The sequence below is a fragment of the Cibotium barometz genome, chromosome 48 (genome assembly GCF_041138505.1).
Source record: "Cibotium barometz isolate CiBa-2024 chromosome 48, ASM4113850v1, whole genome shotgun sequence".
Taxonomy (NCBI): Eukaryota; Viridiplantae; Streptophyta; class Polypodiopsida; order Cyatheales; family Cibotiaceae; genus Cibotium; species Cibotium barometz.
The window spans coordinates 33054140-33072303 of record NC_141093.1 but is presented as its reverse complement, the minus strand read 5'-3'; the positions used below and the strand labels follow the sequence as shown (position 1 = coordinate 33072303).

General features: G+C 44.0%; 2 protein-coding genes across 5 annotated transcripts; one reads left to right on the top strand and one right to left on the bottom strand.

Annotated features, from left to right (window-relative positions):
* Positions 1–270: 270 nt before the first annotated feature.
* LOC147611092 (uncharacterized) lies at positions 271–16709 on the bottom strand. 4 transcript variants are annotated; one of them, XM_086785751.1, is made up of 9 exons: positions 16551–16706; positions 15310–16290; positions 14891–14938; positions 14699–14768; positions 10131–10221; positions 9898–9962; positions 9663–9791; positions 800–931; positions 271–714 (listed from the first exon to the last, which is right to left on the bottom strand). In XM_086785751.1, exons 2-9 carry the CDS (start codon positions 15949–15951, stop codon positions 506–508), a joined length of 1386 nt encoding a protein of 461 aa, XP_086641877.1. In that variant the 5' UTR covers positions 15952–16290; positions 16551–16706; the 3' UTR covers positions 271–505. The 4 variants fall into 4 exon arrangements, with proteins under 4 accessions (XP_086641877.1, XP_086641878.1, XP_086641879.1 ...); XM_086785752.1 differs by having other exon boundaries at positions 15310–16287; XM_086785753.1 differs by having other exon boundaries at positions 800–928; positions 15310–16709.
* On the top strand, positions 4194–6467 carry LOC147611093 (uncharacterized). Its single transcript, XM_086785748.1, has 3 exons — positions 4194–5261; positions 5345–5666; positions 5797–6467. The coding sequence occupies exons 1-3, from the start codon at positions 4264–4266 to the stop codon at positions 6043–6045; spliced, it is 1569 nt and encodes a 522-aa protein (XP_086641874.1). The 5' UTR covers positions 4194–4263; the 3' UTR covers positions 6046–6467.
* Positions 16710–18164: the final 1455 nt, after the last annotated feature.

Genomic DNA, 18164 nt, shown 5'->3' with positions numbered 1-18164 from the left:
TACACTGTGAGTGTCTGACAATACACACTGAGTGTGACGATAGTGTGTAACAATACACTATCAGTGTCTGACAATATACACTGAGTGTGACGATATGCCTTGCAAGAGTGACAATACGCTATGTTTGATGGTACGTAGAGAGACTATGGTTGAGACGAATCTTTTTAAAAACTTTAGTAGCTTAAGCTTTTTGATGGTCTTAATAATGCAAACAGACAGCATGATTGTGCAATTAATATGCTTCGCTTCAATGAAATAATTGGATGCGACGCAAACGTGGAAAAACACTTGCCATGGCGTTGCCAATAAGTACAGGAGAGTAAAGACTAGGCATGAATGGCCCACACGTATACCTGGGTAAAGCCCTGCGATTGGAAAAGAAGAGCACGCGCCCGCACACAATGGGTGTTTAAGAACCTCCCTAACACCCGTGTAAGTAGCACAAAAATGCATTGTTACATTTTGAAATAAATATTAGCTCAAAGGAGCTTACCGTGCCACATTATCATCCATAAAATCCCCCGTTGAAAAACTGGATCAATCTCTTGAAAAAAAACTGTGCTTGATTCATCCCAAATATCACTTCCTTCTCCTTCATCCAATCTACAGCCTTTTTACAGACTCCTAATGATACATTTTGGTACATCAGCTCTCCCCCTCCGACCAGCTCTGCAATCTCTGCGTCATGAACAGCCACCAAGTTGAAGGCTAAACCTGCAGGAAAGAACTAAGAAACGGTGAGTACCAAGAAAAGCAAATCAAATCACTGTTGCCTCGACTAGACAACGAGGATACTTACCAGTTGGACCATGCTGGAAGTGGAGTTGCGCATCAACTCCACTACAACTACTCAGCTGGAGGCCCACCACACTCTCTAGCAGTCGCTGCACCAGCTTTGAATGGCCACTCAGAATTGAACCATCTTGATCTTCTGCAACAAACAAAACGGTTAGCTCACCTCTCTCTCTCTCTCTCTCTCTCTCTCTGTGCATGGCTTCTTTGGCCACATCACAGTAGCTAGCCTCGCTCGTGATCAATACAAAGAAGCTGTCACATGTATGTGCAGTTTGGGGTCTGTACATGCACATAAGCAGTGAAAGCAACTTCGCCTGCATTTGGGAATGCGTAAGGCAATCCTACACATCAACTAAAAGTAGAAAGCCAGCACGATGAAGAGACAAGGAAAAATAGTACTTCAACTGTCATATCTTATAGTATGTGGTTTTGCTGCTCATGCATACATTCCAAGCTTCTTTCAACCGTGCATGTGTTATAGCTGCCACAAGGAAGTAAGTTGAAGTAGAGATGTGTGTGGTCTGTAATCTCTCATTTACATCACCAAACCCCAATGAAAATCTGAATACACTTGCAGTAGTCTGTAGGTGCAAAAAGATTTCCAGATACAGTAGAAACCAGGAATATGGCACAGATGTTACATAGCTATGCAGCAGATCCAAGATAAACATGAGAAGAACAGCATAGGAGCAGCATGGAAGGTTAAAAACGAGAAACAGCAAACAGACAGTGCAGCAGGAAGGAACAAGAAACCTTTCATGTAAGGGTCAAACGACGGAAACTAGTGGGAGCCTTTCTAAGACAGCTGACACAGATGCACTATGCTTCCAGAGTCTAAGTACAGTGTAACTAACAGCACAGGCAAACTATGCTTCTAGAGACTAACAACAGTGTAACTAGCAGCCACATAACATAAATATTTATGCTAGTAACGGGCACTTTTTGCCCATTATGAGCCCTACTTTAAGGACATGTTAGGCAGGCCAGTCATCATCAAGGTAGGTTTGGGTAAGCCAAGGTAGTTCTCCATTGAGAACCCTGCACCGTTTTGTAATCCACTTGAAGTTGAGTCGTGTGCAGATGTCTTGCAACTTATGAGGCCAAGGACACCAAACAACAATCTAGGTCATGCAAGAGGTAGGGTGCGCATGTCAAGACAGTAGGAGAGCCCTTTAGGATAGTGCAGAGTCCCTCCGGACAATCTGGGCAGGAAAGGAAGGCCAAAATAGGTCATAAATTAGGTCATTGTAGTCGAGCAGGCTGCTGCCCACATGAGCAGAAAAAAGCAACCAGCATGGCAAAAATCTGTGACATCACCACTCTTCTTTAAGGTAGATAGACACAAGCAATCATAGTCACAAGGGACGGGGGACGGGGACGGGAATGGAACGGGGGATGGCCATAAGCAAGGAACAGGGATGGGGGAGGGAATGGCACTCAAAAAATACTTTTTTTTTAAAGTTTTTCTACTCTACACTTATTCTACTTTGAAAGTACATCAAAATGAGCACAAATTTACACTAAAATGGTAAGCTTTTGAGTCATATTAACAAAATATGCCCATCAAAGAGTGAAGGTGTTGACGGTTGATTGTATTAATAATAAAGTAGATACAAAATGAGTCATGACTCAAGAGTTAGGACTAAGGCTTAAGGAGGCACAATACATGCTAAAGCCTAGAGGCTAGAGCTAAGTAGTAAGGCCCATGAATCATGATCCATGAATGATCGAATGATCATCGACGTGATGTGCTCGCCTCATGGTCATGGGTAGCTTGTGCCATAGGAGCATCAAGCTCATCCTCAATGGCATGCTGCTGTTGCACCTCATCCTCTTGTTGCTCTTCTTTCATCTCCCACTAGGTGAAGGGATCTACCTTCTTAGTCACGCTCTTGCAAAGCATTCGCAAGTTCGTGCTAACGAAGACAAGGTCATTGGCACGCTCTACCCAAAGTCGGTTCCTCTTCCTAGAGACAATGTGACTGTAGGTGCTCCAAAGTTGCTCCAAGCAAGAGGAGTTGACGGCTTGGCTAAGAATGTGGATGGCTGGCCAGCTACTACTGTAGTTCCAGTCCACCCATCCGAACCAAAGTCCTCCTACCATAGAGCAGCACCAAGTTTGGAGCGATCAATTTGTGCATCACGACAACCATAGGAGCCATGAAATGACCTGTACATAGAAAGCTGGTCCCTAATCTTGCACCTAACCATAGGAGCCATGAAATGACCTGTACATGGAAAGCTGGTCATTTCATGGCTCCGAACCAAAGTCCTCCTACCATAGAGCAGCACCAAGTTTGGAGCGATCAATTTGTGCATCACGACAACCATAGGAGCCATGAAATGACCTGTACATAGAAAGCTGGTCCCTAATCTTGCACCTAACCATAGGAGCCATGAAATGACCTGTACATGGAAAGCTGGTCCAAGATGATCCTCCATCCAACGCTCACCTCCCGATCACTCTCTTGCTTGTTGTCTTGGAATTCTGGGTCCACCACATAAGCTGCTGCATGCAATGGAGAGTAGTAGGAATTCCACCTTCCTAGACACAAGGCATGGATCTCCTCGTATTAATCTTCGTCAGGCACGAACAGTGTTGCATAGAAACGCGTTTCATACAGTTTCAAAACGTACGAAACGTTTCGTACAATATGAAACGCGTTTCGTACATCATGCAGTTTTTAAAAACCTTAAAAAACGTTTTCTTTCGTGGATTCGTACAGCGCAGTTTATCACGCTTCCCAGTGGCCGCCGCCTGTGAGTTCGCCGATTTGTGTGCCATCCTTCGATTCCTTCCATCGCTTGTGTCGACCCCCTGCTCCTTGGTGTCCTTGGGCCTTGTGGAGGTCTTCCAAAGGGGTAATGTCATGTTTTGCTTTAAGTTGGTTTTCTCTGCACAACTCACAAAACAGCACACTTTTTTCTCTTCCATCAATATTTATGGCATATCTTCCACGGTCCACCCTTGCTCTATTGAGATTAGTTTATGTTATGTGTCGCACTTGCAGGGCCAACAATCTGCATTTATCCCCGCCTTGTAGGATGCCTCGAACAAGTGATTCTCTTTGGAACAATGTCACCTTCGAGTCTAGATATGGTGGCTCAGGCTCCGAAAAGTGAAAATGCAACTTTTGTGCTGATAAGCACCATGGCAGTGTCACCAGGTTAAAGGCACATTTGTCACAAACAAAGGATTTCGGCATTGGGCCATGTAAGCATGTGCCACAAGAAATCTATGATAGCCTCAAGGCTTGGAAGGCCATGCAGCTAGGTATCCCCCTTGAGGATATCCCCAATCTGGGAGAGCCTGAAGCATGTCAAAGTGTCTCCAAGAGGACTCGCAGTATCAAAGAGGAAGATACCAGTGGTGAGGTTGCAGGTGGTGTTGCAGGTGGTTCTAGCTCGGCACCGCGAGCCAAAAGAACTAGTCTTCCAGTGTTCAAGAAAGGACATGTACAGGCAGGGATGCAAAAGGCTGCCATGAAAGAGGCAACGAAGGAGTTGATGAAGTTGTTTATTCAATGTGGATTATCCTTCCACATTGTCAGGACTCCTCGATGGAAGAAGGCAATGAGAGCTATCTCCCGCATTGGGTGTGAGTGGGATGGCCCCTCCTACGAGACATTGCGCACTACTGAGCTTCGCAAGGAGCAACTGGCTGTGGAGATGGAGATGGAGCCTCTCAAGGCCACTTGGGCAAAGTATGGTTGTACTTTGCTTTGTGATGGATGGATAGATGCGCGGAAGAGAAATGTGTACAACATTCTTGTGTCCTCCTGCAAAGGCACAATGTTCATTCGTGCCATAGATGCATCAGTGCCAGGGATAGTGGTTACAGGGGAGTTCATTATGTCCCACATGCGCCAGGCAATCAATGAAATTGGGCCTGATAACATTGTGCAGGTGATCACGGACAATGGGTCCAATTGTGTATCCATGGGCAAGATGTTAGAGGAGGAGTTCCCCAAGATTGTGTGGACACCTTGTGCAGCACACAGCCTTGACTTGATGATTGAGGATGTGGGAAAGCTTGATTGGGTGAGCCATGTATTTTCAGCTGCATCTACCATGGTGAACTTTGTCACAAAGAGGCCAAAGGTTTTGAGCATGTACAGGGCCAATAGTGATCTTGAGCTTCTAAAGCCCTCCAAAACTCGGTTTGCATATATGTTTATTGTGGTGGAGAGACTAGTGAGAGTGCGACATGGCTTATTACGCACTGTTGCGTGTCGTGAATGGACAGCATGGGAGGACAAGGATGAGCCCAAGTCTATAGCATTCTCTCGTATGGTCATGAGAGATACTTGGTGGCAGGATGCAGAGGGACTTGTGAAGGCACTTCAGCCCATGTATAGTGTCCTTCGGCTCACAGACATGGAGGGAAGTACCATTGGGCTACTTTATGAGTTCATGGACAGAATTGGTGAAGCTCTCAATGATTTCACTACCTTGTCGCGTGACAGGTGCTCACCCTTGGGCTTTAACTTTAGCCTTTGAGTTATTTTATAAATCTTGATCTCTTATGTATGTCACATGTTACATGTAGAGTTCAAGATATTAAGGAGATCTGGAATCGGCGTTGGGATTGGTTTCATAGGCCAATCCATGCTGTTGCTCACATTTTGCATCCCCTTTGGAGGAATGAGGAGCAATACCTCAATGAGGAGCTAGAGTCAGGATGGATCGAGTACATTACCAAGTTGGTGGGAGTGGGAGGTGATATACAGCTGATGAGAAAGCTCGAGGATGGGCTTCTCATTTACCGCAACGGTAGCCATATGTTTGGGCGAGCTACTGCATTGCTTAGGGAGACACAGTTGGAGCCAGTGTCTTGGTGGGAGAAATACGGTATTGGGACACCCAACTTGGTAAGGTTTCTTGATTCTTGAATCTTGTATCTTTGTCTCGAACTCTCGTGAGTCCTACTCTTTCAAAATCTACATTCAAATGCTACTCTCTTTTTGACTCTAACTTAACATTCTTTTTTGTACAATGTAGAGACGGATTGCACTAAGAGTTCTCTCCCAGGATTGCAGTTCAGGGCCTTGTGAGAGAAACTGGAGTACATGGGCTCTTTTTCACACGAAAAAGAGAAATAGACTCTCCTCAGCACAATTGGAGAGGCTTGTCTTTTGTCATTGCAATCTCCAATTGCTAGAACAAAAGGGTCATCCCATTGAGCCTCGCCAAGTGAATCCAGATAAGATTGATATCATGAAGTGCAAGGAGATTCCCGACATTCCTTAGGAGGAGAGAGACATCTATTCTATGCTCTATGAGGAGATCATGGCTCCGGCTCGCACTACACGATCTTCTCGAGAGGCTAGTACTAGTGGTGCACCTGCATCTCTAGAGGATGAGGCCTTTGAGGACTCGGCTACCGGCAGTGACCTTGAGAGTGAGGCTGCAGAGGCAGAAGATGCAGATGAGGATGAGCATGAGGATACCGATGAGGATGCAAATAGTAGCTAGCAGCTGCCAGTATCATTTTATTTGGACATGTTATTTAGTTTGAACTTTGGACATGTTATTTATTTTGATCTTGGATTTTGAGTCATGACTCATCACCCACGTGGTGATGCTTTTGATTTTTGTTTAGTCATCAGTGATCACCCACGTGATTTGTGATATCATCATATCTTACATGTATTTTGTTTTTAAAAGGACACCGCGACATGTCCATACATACCTTGGAGAATAGCTCCCGCCGCCCTATTGGAAGGCTCCCCATCCGCAACAAAGCCCACTACATGCTCGGAGCCAATGATCTCCATGGTGGTAGCCCACTACGCCGCAAGCACATCCACGCTCTTCCCGGTGTCGGATGCATCATGAGATGAGATGAAGTACATCCCTCCGCGGAAATATGCAATGAGCGGGCTAATCCATGGCAATGCCCCGATGTCCTTGAGGAGATTATTTAGGCATACAAAAGGACACCATGACATGTCCATACATACCTTGGAGAATAGCTCCCGCCGCCCTATTGGAAGGCTCCCCATCCACAACAAAACCCACTACATGCTCGGAGCCAACGATCTCCATGGTGGTAGCCCACTACACCGCAAGCACATCCGCGCTCTTCCCGGTACCGGATGCATCATGAGATGAGATAAAGTACATCCCTCCGCGGGAATATGCAACCATGCCGTGAATACTCTTCTTGCGGGTGTCACTCCATCCATGCACAATGAGGGAGACTCCATTCCTCTCCCATTACCGCTTCTCCTTCTCGAGCAATGTAGTGCGCAAGCTCTCGGATGAGGGGGGCGTATAGGTTGAGCCATACTCCCCAATCTTCTTAACCATGACCTTGAGGTATTCCGATCTATTCAAGAAAGTAATTTACTAATGAGAAGGGAACCAGGATGATGAAAACATGAATGATGAATTGGCAATGCACTTACCTAGCCGCTTGAGAGGCAATGTGGTCGTGGAAGAAGAAGCGAGCCACCACCATATCCACCTCCTTCTTCAACTTGGGGTTCCAATTCTCCCCAAGTGTAGATTGTCGTCGTGGGCCACGTAATGGTTGAGAGGCCGTGGAGATAGAGGGTGCCAGCGTCGTGGATGGACTCTTACTTGATGGTGAAGGTGATGGTGTGCATGATCCCGATCCACCACATGACTCCATTGCACAGGCTTGAGTTCCTCTCCCCATCGTCGCGTCCTTCGTGCCGCTTCGACCGCCTCGTAGACGCTAAGCTTGTCGAGAAGTTCCCTTCTCTTCTTAGGCATGACATTCGTGCAAAACCTCACCTCATGCCCACTCTCATGCAAGAGGTGGGCTCGCACTTTGTCGGTGCCACCTGTTCGCTGGTACGAGCAAAGCTTGCATGCCCATGGCCGAGAACCGCCTCCATGAGCAGATGGGGTGTAGTTAACCTCCTCCCACCATGTCCATCCTGTTGTCCTTCTACAGGAAGCCCCGGCACGTGAGGAGGATGCCATGGTTGAAGATGGCTTGACTCTTGAGCCTTGAGAAATGAGAGAGAGAGAGAGAGAGAGAGAGGCCTAGAGCCTAGACGCTTGAAAGTTGAAAGACTCAAAAGGCTTGAGAGAGAGAGAGAGAGAGAGAGAGAGAGAGAGAATCTAGATAGTAGAGAGTAGAGCGGCGGGCCTTGTGTGAGAGGCTTGGAACTTGGATGTTGGAAGCTAGAATAAGCTTGAAAGTTATGTGTGCTTGTAGCCTTGTTCTTATATAGATAGGTAAGAGAGAGAGGCAAGCCTCAAGGGCAAGAGAGAGAGAGAGGGCCAAGCCATCCCCAAACGGCCAAGCCAACAGCCATAAACGGCTAGAAATGGGCACAAAATCACACAATGGCTCCTTGTCGTCCCCCCATAGAGCCGCCCCCCACCAACGTCCCCCTTCCTGAAGGTGTGTCCATCCTTGTCCCCTATGAGTGACGATCCTAAGGGACGTCCGTCTGTTCCCTGCCGTCCCTGTCGCCGGTCCGTCCCGTTTCGGAGTGCCTCCATTCCAAGCCCTCGTCCCTTCCGTCCCTTGTGACTATGACCTCACCATAGCATCCGTGATCTTCACTCTCTCCCAGAGCAAGAGGCATCATCTGCCCGTAACCTGTACTCTTGGCAGTGTTTGTACGAGACTCTTGCATGTCCAGAAACTTGTCGCTAAGGATAAGCCCTCTCAAAGCACCGCTACAATTCTTCAACCGGTCCAACATGAGGAAGTTATAGGCAAACCGGGTGTCGGAATATTTGAGGAGAGAGAGAGAGAGAGAGAGAGGGAGGACCTCTTGTTGAACTCATGCCGAAGTCTTTGGTGGTTGAGGATAAAGAAGATCATGGTGTTGGCCTCCTCACTGAGTAGACTGATCTATGGCAATGCCCCTATGTCCTTGAGAAGATTGTTTAGGCAATCAGCCATACAAAAGAACACCGTGACATGTCCATACATACCTTGGAGGATAGCTCCCGCCGCCCTATTGGAAGGCTCACTACATGCTCGGGACCAATGATCTCCATGGTGATAGCCCACTCCGCCGCAAGCACATCCGCGCTCTTCCCGATGCCGGATGCATCATTAGATGAGATGAATACATCTCTCCGCAGGAATATGCAACCACGCCATGAATACTCCTCTTGCGAGTGTCGCTCTATCCATCCACAATGAGGGAGACTCCGTTCCTCTCCCATTGCCGCTTTGTATTGTCGACCGCTTGCTCTACAGATTGTCACCGTGGCACGCAAGGGTTGAGAGGCCATGGAGATGGAGGATGCCAGCATCATGGATGGAGCAACATTCCGACTCAATGGTAAAGGTGATGGCATGCATGATCCCGATCCACCATATCACTCCAACGTAGAGACTTGAGTTCCTCTTCCCATCGTCACGGAATCCACGGCCACTCGTGGTGTCCTTCTTGTCGCTTCGACCACCTCATAGACGGCAAGCTTGTCAAGAAGTTCCCATCGCTTTTCAAACGTGACATTCGTGCAAAACCGCACCTCATGCCCACTCTCATGCAAGAGGTGGGCTCGCACTTTGTCGGCGCCACCCGTTCGCCGGTACGGGCAAAGCTTGCATGCCCATGGCCAAGAACTACCTCCATGAGCGGATGGGGTGTAGTTAACCTCCTCCCACCATGTCCATCCCGTCGTCCTTCTACAAGAAGCCTCAACAGTGCATCATAGGAGCATCTAGGAGGCATCAAAGTACAAGACAATACAGCACTCCACTTTAGCAAAGAACAATTTTGCCTGAATATGTCCCATAGGTCATATTTTTTACCACCTGTGGATGTTAAAACAACAACATCATCATCACTCTCTCTCCCCCCCATAGAAGCTTTTTGTTCATGCACGTGTGGGAGAACCACATGATAACAAGACCTTTTACTCACTTTTGTTTGTGTCCCCCATGTGGCTAGCTGGTAGCAGGCCTGGCCCAGCTTCAAAACGTTTTTTCTTGTCTGCAACATGTTCTCGCAGAAGAGATTTAAGTCTTTTGTTTTCTTGCCACAACTCCAAACCTGTTAAGGCAAAACAAAACTTCAGGTTAACAGACTATACAAATGAGCATATTTAGAATAAAAGATGCCAAAAAGTAATAAAAGACCAACATGTCAGTGCACTCACTTTTTGACTGCTCCAGTAAGAGATCGTTTCTGCACTCCACATTGACCTTCTCCAGCCACTTGCATCTGCAAACACATTTGAACTCCAAGTTCTAAACAAGGAAAAATGGTATTCATGACCGAATACTGAAACGTCCAGGCCCTTGCACTTGCCTGTATAACATTAACATAATCCAGCCTGCCTAGCAGTGAAAAGTAGGGCAATCAACACAAGGGAAGCAAAATAAAGTGTACCTATCCATAATCTCTGGAATGTTTGCCTCCTGAATTTTTTGTCTCAATGAAGAATTCTCCCCCTTGTAGAACTCTAGCAAGGCTTCCGTTGCTGTAAAGAAATTTCAAGATTAGTAATGCCATAATATTCATGAGTGACGGATGTATAAAGAGAGGTGTTCTGTAATCAGCAAGCATAAATATCTTTTTAATATAGGTAAACATGATCTCTCTCTGCAGCATGCATTCATTATATAGCTAGAACCTTCCAACTTTTATTTTCTCAAATAATTTGTGGGAAGTATAAGAAGAAAAACACCCTTCAACAGTTCAATGATGGCAGTCTTTCGACATTGCATGAGTAGCGTGTTGCATGAGTCTTGGCGTCCTTGGCTAGCTAATGTTTATAACCTGAGGTCTATGCCCTTTTTGCTTGGAAAGGCAGTATAGGAGTTCTCCACTTCATACACTTCTTGCACACATCAATTCTAGAATCTAATATCTGGTTACTAATGGACCTGCTCGAAATTTTTCTAAGGGACTATGACCGATGGAGCATTTGAGTTTGGGTTAACAAAAGATTCATTTTGCATGAGTAGCGTGTTGCATGAGTCTTGGCGTCCTTGGCCAGCTAATGTTTATAACCTGAGGTCTATGCCCTTTTTGCTTGGAAAGGCAGTATAGGAGTTCCCCACTTCATACACTTCTTGCACACATCAATTCTAGAATCTAATATCCGGTTACTAATGGACTTGCTCGAAATTTTTCTAAGGGACTATGACCGATGGAGCATTTAAGTTTGGGTTAACAAAGATTCATTTATTTAGCTTCAGATCATCAACTCCAAAGTCATGAGGAAGGCCATCACCAAAGATGAAGCAGGTTACATCATCTCAATCTTGTAGCCAGATCTTGACTGCTTGGGAGCTCAAGTGCAGACCAAGTCTGTGATGAAGTCTAGCACCAAAGAAAAACCATGAAGGGGCACACTGCAGACCTTTTCTCTTTCAAGCTAAACAATAGTAAATCATATGACATATTATTAACATATCATCTTGCTCCATGGCCCCTCCACAAAGGGAGAGCCAGTTTGAAAACAGCGTACACACGTACAAGCCTACCCACCTCTAGATAGAAAACGTTAGCACATTTCGACCATTTTATAAACAAATGAAACCATTTACTGCTGGGTGATCCTGCCTACATTAGAAAGGCCTTAAGCATAGAACCAGTTAAAACTGTAGTCTAGCTGCAAAAGCAACTTAGTTAAAATGAAAAAGGGACCCAAACCATAATATAGAAAAATAACCAGAAAGCAGGCTGATGTAGGATGAATGGACATGGCACTGAGTCCCGTTGGGCTACTGTGTCTTCCATGACTGAAGTGTATTTGTTCTACTTACATGATATGAGCCAAAAGCTGGAAAAGTCTGGTGAAACTCACAGGTACACTGAAACTGGGAAGCAAACTACTAAAAACTGGAGCAAGATAGGGTGATGACCTTGAGTCTCGAAAGGTGAATATATATTGAAGTTCAAGTTCTTTGGAAAGGAACCTTTTCGTCCCCAGATTGGCTCCAGCACAACGGTGGTCAGCAGATCTGGAGCGACTTGCCCCTGTGGGGCTTTTTGCTGTCCCTGCTAATACTGCCCTGTCTGTTAATGGTCTGCCCAAACTCTGCCTGTCAAATTGGTGCCCCTACTGTAGATCATGGCTAGCTAGCTGCTGCTTTGGTGTCTCCTTGCCCCACTTTCATGAGCGATGTCTTGCCTAGAGGTGATAAATCCCCCTCTCTAATATGCAAATCCGTGCAATCACAAACTCGTTGCAGGGCTAAAAATAGGGCATGCTCAGTAAATTTCTGTTGTGGAAGTGTGTTGATCAATCCTTCAATCCTTCAGCAACAGAACTGCATTAGGGCAAGGCTTCATAATAGCTCTTAAACTATGCAATGCAAGATGTATAGTTGTCAAGGATTGTAAGTTGGAGATGGTAAGAAGTTGTAGCTGACGCTAAGGCCCTGATTGATGTTGAGAAATGTGGTGCCATTGAGCACATGTTTAGGGCAAGGCATGAGTAGAGGACTTGCAGCAAGAGTATGCTGCCACATGGTAGGCAAGGAATTATCCCATAGAGCTTCCAAGATGTGTACTTTCTCTTGTAAAAGGAGGCATTCACAAGCAACGAAATACAAGCAACTCTCAAGCTTCTCTACGAGTACAAGTTCCCATCTTGTAACTTAATTGTGCTTGAGTCAAGCTTGATTAAGTCATTAGGATCATCATTATGTTAATTAGGTTACATCCACCATAGAATTAGTGTTCTTTAATCACAATAATTGGGGTTAAGCACACCATAGCCATGCATGCTTAAGGTGCCATGTTCAACCTTTCGACATGGTATCAAAGCCACCCCTCTTCTCATGTGCTTCTCCATTAGCTTAGCTTTAGCTCTCTCTAATTCCTTAGTGTTAATCAAGCTCATTAAGCTAGTTAACCCCAAGCTTATCCACACACCTCTTTGTGGAGGTGAATTTGGAGAGCTCTGTTTATCCTTATAGCCATTCAAGGGACATCTTCTTCTTCTTTAAGTGACACTTGTGCTTTGTATGTGGGTGCCGTACTTTGTGATGTGGTCACCTCATCCATATGAGCTTTAGGCATGCTTAGGTTTGTGCTTTGTGCATCCATGCTTTGCTTTGTGAGGTGCTTGATATGCTCGAGGACATGTGACCCTTCCCCAATGAACTTTCCAATGGTTAATGACATTTGCAGAGTGTGCTTTGTGCTTCTTGCCATTGAGACGATCTTATTCGAGTAATACTCAAACAATGTCTATATCTCGTACAAATCGGTAATGTGAGGTTCTTTCTTGCAATGATTTGAATGTGAGAGCGTGATTAATGTGCCAAATAAAGATTTAAGATGATATTTGACGCAACTAATGCAATGTAGGCATATTTTACTCCCAACATCTATTCTTGATGATGAAAATTTTTGGACTTTTGAGCAATGAGCAACAATTATGAAGCTCTCAAAATGCAAATGAAATGGTCTCTCCCAAATGATGATACAACCCCAATTGATGATTTCTATGCTCAATTTTTTTTAATTAATGCTGATTTTGTGTAATGATAGCGATTAGTGGTAGCTATTCCAGTGATTAGCACACCAAGTCTTTAGAGGATGAAATTAGGCTTGTAGGAGATGAATTGTGGAAGGGGCTTTTGTCTTAGCTATTTAACCGTTGATAGAGTAAAGACCTCAAAGTCCACACATTGGCAAAAAAACTTGCGTAAAAAGGCGGGAGGAGCATGAGAATCCCAAGTGTTTTTTTTTTATGTTGTGCTTCACCCCATGAACCAAATGAGTTGAAATTTGAATGGTGAGGAGTTCTTACTATGTAGAATCCATAGCTAAGAGGGCTTACCGTGTTCGAGGCACACATGACGAATGGCAAAAAAAACTTGTAAATGGTGCAGCGTGTTTTTTGGGTAGCTGGCGACAAAATTGGCTAATTCATGTGATAACTAGCAATGGGACCAAGAAACCGCTACACCGAGCCAAAGACGCCAACAAGAAACAAGACGAAGCTTCCAAAGAGCCAAAAGTCAAGCCAAGGAGCAAAGACCCTGCCGAAGAGCAACAAGAAGCATGAAGCCAGTATGAAGGAAGGAGTCTTCATCAAGCAAAGAGAAGAACTCTAGCGACTCACTTCTCTAAAGCGCACCAAAGCTACATCAATAAGCCTCACCACTAGCCCATGATTATAAAAGGTCACCAAATGAGTAAACCTAGCATTTTGTTTTTTTTTCTGCACTTGACTACCTAAGAGTAGCATCTTATGCACCCAGGGAAGTGATGACATGTATACCACACTCAACTACCCAATAGCATGTTGCACTAAGGGGAGGTGATGAAACTGCTGTAATTCACATCCGATCACCTTGCACGAGCCTAGAAAAATGGCACCAAGGGAGGGTGTTGAAAAATGTGGTGCCAATGAGCACATGTTTAGAGCAAGGCATGAGTAGAGGACTTGCAACAAGAGTATGCCGCCACATGCCAGGCAAGGAATTATCCCATAGAGCTTCCAAGACATGTAGTTTATCTTATAAAAGGAGGCATTCACAAGCAATGAAATACAAGTAGCTCTCAAGCCTCTCTCTGAGTACAATTTTCACAACGTGAACCTGACTTCACGTAAAATTTAAATTTTGATTTTTTTTTTTTGTTGTCTATGAGTACAAGTTTCTAACTTGTAACCTAATTGTGCTTGATTCAAGCTTGACTAAGTCATTAAGATCATCATTATGTTGTTAATTATGCTACACCCACCATAAGATTAGTGTTTTTAATCACAATAATTAGAGTTAAGCACATCATAACCATGCATGCTTGAGGTGCTATGTTCAATCTTTTAACAATTGATGAATAGAATAGTTGTCTAGTATTGTAAGTTGGAGATGACTAAGGCTCTTAATGTTAAAAACTCAGTAAAAGCAAATGTACAAAGGATTTATATTCATGATCATATTTATAGATACAACACATGTTTCCAAGAATTGGTCATATGATTCAGCACATACCCTGTATAAAGGCAGATATTCGCAAATTCTGTTCCTCGTACAGAGCTTCGACTTCATCGAACCTCCTTGCCTGTCAGCAACATTCAGATAATAGAATATTTTGGAACAATGCCAACTGCACTCCTGGTAAAGGACCATGAAGTTCCCACTTCTGCAAGTAGAAAGATTGAGAAAGCACACGTTATGATCTACCTTTTGTTTCTGGTACTTTCTGTAGAGCTTCTCGTAATCCTTCTGTAGCTGCAAGAAAGGACCACATTGTTTACAAACTCTGAATCTCAACCTCTGACAATCCTCCATATTTTCCGCACCCGAAATTCTAAATTTCTAAACCTAATATTCCTTGACAAGAGAGAGATGCATAAATTTATTAGACCCAAAAACCTGGTAAATGCTCTTACCAAATCCTTTTTCAAGAACCTAGCAACTAAGCTGCAAATGGTGGCAATGATGGACCAAGGCAGTACTTTCTTGCTGAGTAAAGTGACCTTTTAGACATTAAGTTTGCATGTCTGGACCAACTATGGGAAGCCTAAAATGAACTTCAGATGGACAAACATCAAGTACAATTTTAGCCTGACTTTGTGATGTATTTAGAAGAGAAAGCGTACCAATTGCAGAACATTTGTGCTAGAAAGGAAAATCCCAGCATTGTTGTTGATACCCTTTTCGTTGCTTGGAGCGTCATTCCTTACTAACATACAACTTCCCGATGCTTTCCAGGCAGGATCTCTCTCCTCTGCTACAGTGGAATGTATTATTGCATGGTTTTTTTGATCAGGAAAGCTTGGTCCTGCAGAGGATCCATTATCAGCGTGGAACCTTGTCTCTGCACATGTGTCGACAGTCATTTGTGGATAATGTTTGACCCTTGTATGGGTTTCGAAGGATCCACTTGCAACATTGGTCAAACTGACATCCCTGGAATTCTCTGTCCTGTTGGAGACCCCGTCTAGCACTGTTGTAGACTGCTTCCTCTTCTTGATGGCCAACGGCAGTTTAGGATCAACAGGCACTTTGCCCTGAACTGGATAACTGTTTGCATTCTGCAAGCTGGTGAGAGATGGGGGGGCATTTTCCTTTTCAACAGGCCTGAAAGTTGCCGATGGTTTGATATGTCTTCTGGAGGAGGAACGGAGATGGTTACCATGTATGACTTCAAGAGGCGAAGACAACACCCTCTCAGTGGCTTCTGCTGTGCTTGTTGACCTAGTTTTGCGACTCTGAGATCGTGTGAGTGTTACGGTTCCCATTGAAAGCCCTTGGTCTCCAGTATCCCATGTCAAGTGAAATCAGGCACTGGGGCCAACATTGTACCCTGTCTGGGCAGCATTCACATTGTCGCCAGACTTGAAAACATCCACTCCCTCAATGACCAATCAAGTGTTAGATCAAGCCACAAGAGGTCCCTTCATGAAATTGATGGCCATTTTGACAAAGACGTTAGAACTGTTGGGTTTATGCGAAGCGGCCAGCTAGGGTTTCTGTGGGACGTCTTTGGCGTAGACGTTAGGGTTTCTGTGGAAAGTCTTTGGCGAAGAAGTTAGGGTTCTGTGATAAAATCAGCTGTCTCTACGTTACTGACCTACCTGCTGAGAAGAAAACGACCCGCAGAAGAGATCGTTAAACTAAGCTGCTGCTATGCACTATTGCAAACTACTGTAGATCTGCGTGATGTTTACAGAAAGATGCAAGAAACAAGAAAATAACTGCTACTCTGAAGAAGAAAGCCTAACCGGGTGACTATTAAAAAATCAGAAAGATGAAGAAAGAGAGCACTGATTTGCAGGCGAAACTGTTGATGCCAAGCTGGAAATGACAGAAGAAAAGCAAGCAGAGAGATGGAGCTTACAGTCGACGGCCTGAGTCAAGCTCCGAAGCACGGAACGGAAAAGAATTTTCCGATACGCTTCCATGGATATGGCGAGATTTCTGCCTTTCTAAGGTTTCCTGTGTAGCACCAGCTAACCCTCGCCCAGACAGAAGATGCTCGTCCCTTCTTGCCCCTCTTTTTTAAATTGCGCATGACGTGGCACCTGAGAGCCGTTCGGTGTGTTCGTCGGCCATTTCACACGAGCTTTCAAGTTTGACGTGTGGCATCTCTATTTCATATTAATAGAGGAATGTTACGTGTTGGTCGTGAGGCTTTTTGCTTCCTTGCGAGAGAGAGAGAGAGAGATGATGGATTGATTATGCTTGTTAATATGGTTCTTATTTGAACTTTGTGAGAGAGTTGATGCAAGAGTCTATTTTTGAAAATGACAATCCGTGATTGTGTGCAACGATGCTTTAGTTGATAGAGAGAGAGAGAGAGAGAGCACGACAACGATGAGAGAGAGAGAGCACGAGAGAGAAAAAAATTTCCTTCGCTGCGTGTGCACGACTGAGAGCAGACATTCCAAAAAAAAACCTCTTTTTTTTAGGACTTTGTGTGCTCTCTAAAGTTTCCACCTTACAGAGCTAATAATTAATTAGCACCCATAAGAGCATTAATTAATTAAAGGTGCCAATAAATTATTAGCACACTATCCCGAATATAAATAGAGACCTACAATGAGTAAAAATGCTAATTCATTAATTGACGTTGTAGAGATTGTTCTAGCAGTCGTAAAGTGTTTGAAAACATTCAAAATTAAGATTTTAGGACGTTGTAGAGATTGCTTCTAGCAACCGTAAAGTGTTTGAAAACCTTAGGAATTAAGATTTTAAGAAATCCAAACATCATCACAAATTACAATTGCCTACATAGTGTTGTTGACCTTATTAGATCTCAATCACTACAAATAGACACTTAGGATTTTAAAACCCTCATCACATTTGTCTACATATTTAGAACTTTCGTTTGATGTGCATATTCAAAGCGAATTAGAGAAAACAATCTTCTTTGTAAGATTCCTCTCCCAGTCCCTCATGATGTCCAAATTCTCCCCTTGTAGATGTCAAATCCCTCTTCAGAAATATAAAAGATCTTGTTTTTACCTGTTTTGGTCTAGAGAGAGAAAATATTTTAGAGAGAGATTATTCAAATTTTGGATATTTTTGGATGAAAAAATATCTCTTCATATTTAAATAAGTTCCCCCGAAACAGAAGTTCAAAAAGATTTTAAGAAGGTGCATTCGAAATAAATTATAATCTGTTCAAGAGACCTTATCCTAGAGGTCAAGATTTTTTTTAAAATTTTAAATTAAGGTTCTTATGGACCAATAAGATTCATCCAAATGTAGGGAGAAGATAAATAGAAGAATAAAAGAAAAATCTCCCAAAAATGAGTAAAAACTCACATAAGATGAAGAGTTGACTAAGGACAAGGTTAATAGTTAAAAAAAGAGAGATATTTAGAAGAAATGATGCATTTTTGACACCTCAATATGAGAGAATTTCCCTCATAAAGGAGGCACCTATTTCACGTGTGGGAGAGTTTTAAACTCCCAAATAATGAGATATTTTTATCTCTCCTCTCTCCTA